This window comes from Sinocyclocheilus rhinocerous, unplaced genomic scaffold (genome assembly GCF_001515625.1).
Source record: "Sinocyclocheilus rhinocerous isolate Xijiao unplaced genomic scaffold, SAMN03320098_v1.1 scaffold331, whole genome shotgun sequence".
NCBI lineage: Eukaryota > Metazoa > Chordata > Actinopteri > Cypriniformes > Cyprinidae > Sinocyclocheilus > Sinocyclocheilus rhinocerous.
The window spans coordinates 284,440-288,622 of record NW_015656164.1 but is presented as its reverse complement, the minus strand read 5'-3'; the positions used below and the strand labels follow the sequence as shown (position 1 = coordinate 288,622).

Below are 4,183 nucleotides of genomic sequence, written 5' to 3'. Positions count from 1 at the left end.
GTGGGTGGGGGGGGACTTTGCAAAGGTTCTATTAGTAATTCTTAGTAATGTGTCTAAGTTAATGCAAGCTGTTTATTCTTTCTCTTGTACTTCCTCTTTCATATCATTCTCTCAGTTAAATATTGATGCAGGTGTCTGATGTAGGCTGTTTTATTTCTAAAAATATTTATAAGAAAAAATCTTATAAAAATAATAAAAATAATGGTTTCTTTCTTCAGATTTGCTACAGTTTTTTACAGACTGTGTCACTACTCAGTCAACAGTGTGAAATATACAGTGACCAGTGTAGTCTGCATAGTTGTCATGTTATATTGCACTTTTGTATTTGGCATCGCTGTGCTTTTGTTGTTGTTGTTCAGAGTCTACAGTACCACACACATTTCACTGCTTAGTTTTCCACCATGTGTAAACTGTTCAAATTACAATAAAAGACTTATGATCTAACACAATAAAAGAGACTTCTGGGAGCTCAAAATAAGACTTTTTTCAAATAAAGAAGGTGTATTCATTAAGATAAACTGGAATTCATAAGCATTACATTTGTTTCAGTGCCCGTCGCATGCCTTGGTGTATGAATATTAAACTCTGTTCACAGTAACAAATATATCAGTGTCAGACTCAGCACCAACCGTGTCAGAGGCCTGATAGAATAGAAACAGATAGATGTGAGCTCATAGTTGTGGTTTGGTTTCTTCTATTTCAGCTCCAGTGCACTAACCACTGAGAGAGGAGCAGCATTTGCTCAATTTATTGTCATGCAAATACCTAATTATAAACACAACTAATACCACCATTACAATAAAGAGACATAAAAATATTGTTTCATTTCCCTTGTTCATTGAACACAACAGAATACAACTTCTCATAATGGCAGAAAAATACTGTTCTATTTAATACTGAATGGGTCATGACAACATGATCCTAAAGATTTGACCGCAGGTTTCAGGTAGTCTTGAGTCTTTAACACAGTCTGTGTTTTTAACCGTCTGCCATCATTCAGTCAGTATGGAGCTCAGTCAACTTCCTCTTGTACTCTGTGAGTATTATTTTCTCTAAATGTATTTCAGTGGAATTGCTATTATATTATGTAAACGATCAAGTGTATTAGTGTTCCTAGATTTATGTCTTTTCTTGCTGCTCTCAGAGTTTCAAATCCAGCTCTAGTCCTTGATGTATGCATGAAAGATGAGTCAGTGTTGTAGATCAGTGTGTTTGTAATTCAGTTTTGTGCTTTATAATGGTGTCCAATCCGTTCTGTTGATTTGTTTTGCAGTTATTGTCACTGTTGTCATAATATTCACTAGTATGCAGTAAGAGTTTGTCTTTATTCTTCTGCTCGTGATCAGACTGTTGTCTTGAAGTTCCTGAAACAGTTTTCTGCTGTGACCAAATCTATAAAATACCAGTCAGATGTTTTCATGTTTATCTATACAGATATACAAGCCCCCACACAATATCTTTATATTTGCCCAACTTCATAATTATCTGCTCAATGTAATGAGATTTTCTCTTTGTGTTTTTAGTGCTGATTTCAAACATCTACTCTGGACATACTGAAGGTGAGTCAATTTGATTCATATATTTCATCAAATATGAGTACTGAGAGTTGAGAAATTACTTACATTTTATTATGATTATAAACGCACCCTTTTAAAAAGTTAAATTATTCATGTGACAATTATGAGGTGTAAAACACAAGAAACAGAAAAAAACATCAGTCTATCAAAAACAACACATATTTCTTACATTCTCTGTGAAATCAAAATCAGAGCAGTGAGAGACAAGATCTTCTGTTGGAAATCTTGTTGGAAACAATCTCGGATGTTCTCAGTTTTCTGTGCATCAAAGTCACAACTCTCTGTTAACTCATAAAGTGCACAGATGAACATCTCTGCCTTTTCTCCCGGACTTTGTATGCATTGGTAAAAGCACATTCTCTTATGGATTATATTCTTTTTCGGAATGAAGTATTCGTTGAACTTGCCTGGCACAGTTTCCAATTTTTTCCCAATTCTCAATTATTGTATATTGACAGATCTTTTATAAATGATTATAACAACTATAGAGAACAAAACTTCATTCTCATCTGATTTAGCATGTGTGTTTTACAGTCAAGCAAATGTGTTCATACAGTAAAAGCAGCAATTTTTTTCATTGTGAATTGTTGTCATTGTACAGAAAAACCAAAAGCCAAAGTGACAATTAAACCTGCTCAACATGTATTCAGAGGAGAGACAGTCACTCTCAGATGTGACATATTTGCTGAAGGAGTCACTAGCTGGAAGTACAGCTGGTATAAAGAAGATTCAACCGGTGTTTTCAGTGAACTACAGGAACACACATTCAGTCCTGTTACTGAGTCTGACGCAGGTAAATACTTCTGTTACGGAGTAGAGACAGAAAGATCACGCAGCTTACACATCAGTGATGAAGTTACACTGACAGTATCAGGTGAGTTTGATCATCTCTTCACATTCACACAAGTTTAACATGTTATTAATGAGAGATTTCTCACCTTCAGTTCCCAGAGCAGTTTTAAGTGTTTCTCCACAGACGTGGTTGACTGAAGGAGATCCAGTGACTCTGATCTGAGAGGTTAACGGCTCCTCTACAGGCTGGACATTCAGCTGGTTCACTGTAACTGTCTCATCAGGTAAGATGTAATGTGCTTCATGTAGTAACATCTGAATAAACTGGTTTCATAAAAAAATATTATAGAGATTAAAACATTTAATCAATCTGAATACTCTGATTATACCAACAAAGGTAATTTATAAGACTCATGTAAAAATGACTGCTCATTTATTGAGGTAACTGCACTTTTTCATTTTATACAGGCAACAGCAATGATTGTAAGCTGCTCTCAGACAGCAGCAGAGGAGCTGGAGGAAACTACACGGTCAGTTCTGCTGCTAAACACACAGGAGTTTATGTGTGCACAGCAGAGAGAGGAAAACCAGTCTATAACACAACCATGAGCAACACACAGTTAATATGGGTCACTGGTGAGTTTAAACTGAACCACTGAAATTTTCCTTGATGTTTTTAGAGCTTGAAGCGTCTTGAAATGTTTTCCTGTCATAATATATGGTTATTTTTATGGTGTCAGTGGAGAAATATGCTATTGCTGTCAGGTGTAGTTACTGCATTTACTAGCAGGGCCTAAATAGACCAAACTAACCACCTAATTCATGGGTTACACGCAAAAATGGGTAACGCTTTAGATTACAGCCCGCAATGTACTGCATAATTAAACAGAATTTACATCGTACTTATTTGTAACTATAGAGTACCTCCACAGTACCTACTCGTAGGTATAAGAGAACAATAAGCAACGTTTGGGGAATAAGGGGGTAATAACCTGCAAAATTATAAAGCATTTATACTGTAAGTATTTTATAACTAAGGGGCACCTATTCTGAAATTACGTGGTATGTATGACACACAGATCGAAATTTTCCGCGTAAGCATAACTTACAGCTGTACGTACATGTAGGTAAACAGAAACAATGTGCAAAGGTTAGGGGATAAGGGGGTAATGACTTGGAAAATTAAAAGTATTTATACTGTTAGTATTTCATAAATAAGGTGTAACTATTCTAAGATTACGTGGTATGCATGACCTACTGTGTTTTAGAACAAGTTGCCTTATTGTAATAACACAAAATATATGATGCAGTATATTTTTTACACTACGTACTGGGTACTTATTGTATTATTACAACATACATCTTACATGACATTGATACAAATGGTAAACTGTAGTATACTGTAGTATAATTTAGTAATTATAGTAAAGTTAAAAACCACCATAGTCTTTAAACATTTCACCACAGTTAAGAATATATGCTATAGTATTTACTAGTCTTTCTTTATATGGGATCATGGAGATTATAAAGTATGGGGAAATGATGTAATGAGTTTCTGCTGTGATTTGGTTTAGAAATTTCCACATGAAAATGTACCTGATGAAAAAGCATTGCTGTAACAAAGTCAATGACTTGAGAAGGAAGAGGACGGGACTTACTCACCGCTCGTCTCCCAACTCTCTCTCCCGCTGCAGACCTCGCTGAACCATGGCCCCCTCGCCACATACCCCCACCGCCCGACTCAGGCCAGGGAGCCATCCTGGTGAGGCTGGTGAGGTCCGAATAATTAGGCACAAACCTTCTATAATATCCCG

The 4,183-nt window shown here is 36.0% G+C and overlaps 1 protein-coding gene across 1 annotated transcript in view; it reads left to right on the top strand.

Moving 5' to 3' along the window:
- Positions 1-1,005: 1,005 nt before the first annotated feature.
- The window catches only part of LOC107719708 (Fc receptor-like protein 3), a 39,473-nt gene continuing 36,295 nt past the window's right edge, over positions 1,006-4,183 (top strand). Inside the window, 5 exon segments of the mRNA XM_016527195.1 lie at positions 1,006-1,036; positions 1,524-1,559; positions 2,179-2,451; positions 2,507-2,660; positions 2,845-3,005. Coding sequence (XP_016382681.1) covers positions 1,006-1,036; positions 1,524-1,559; positions 2,179-2,451; positions 2,507-2,660; positions 2,845-3,005 — 655 coding nt within the window.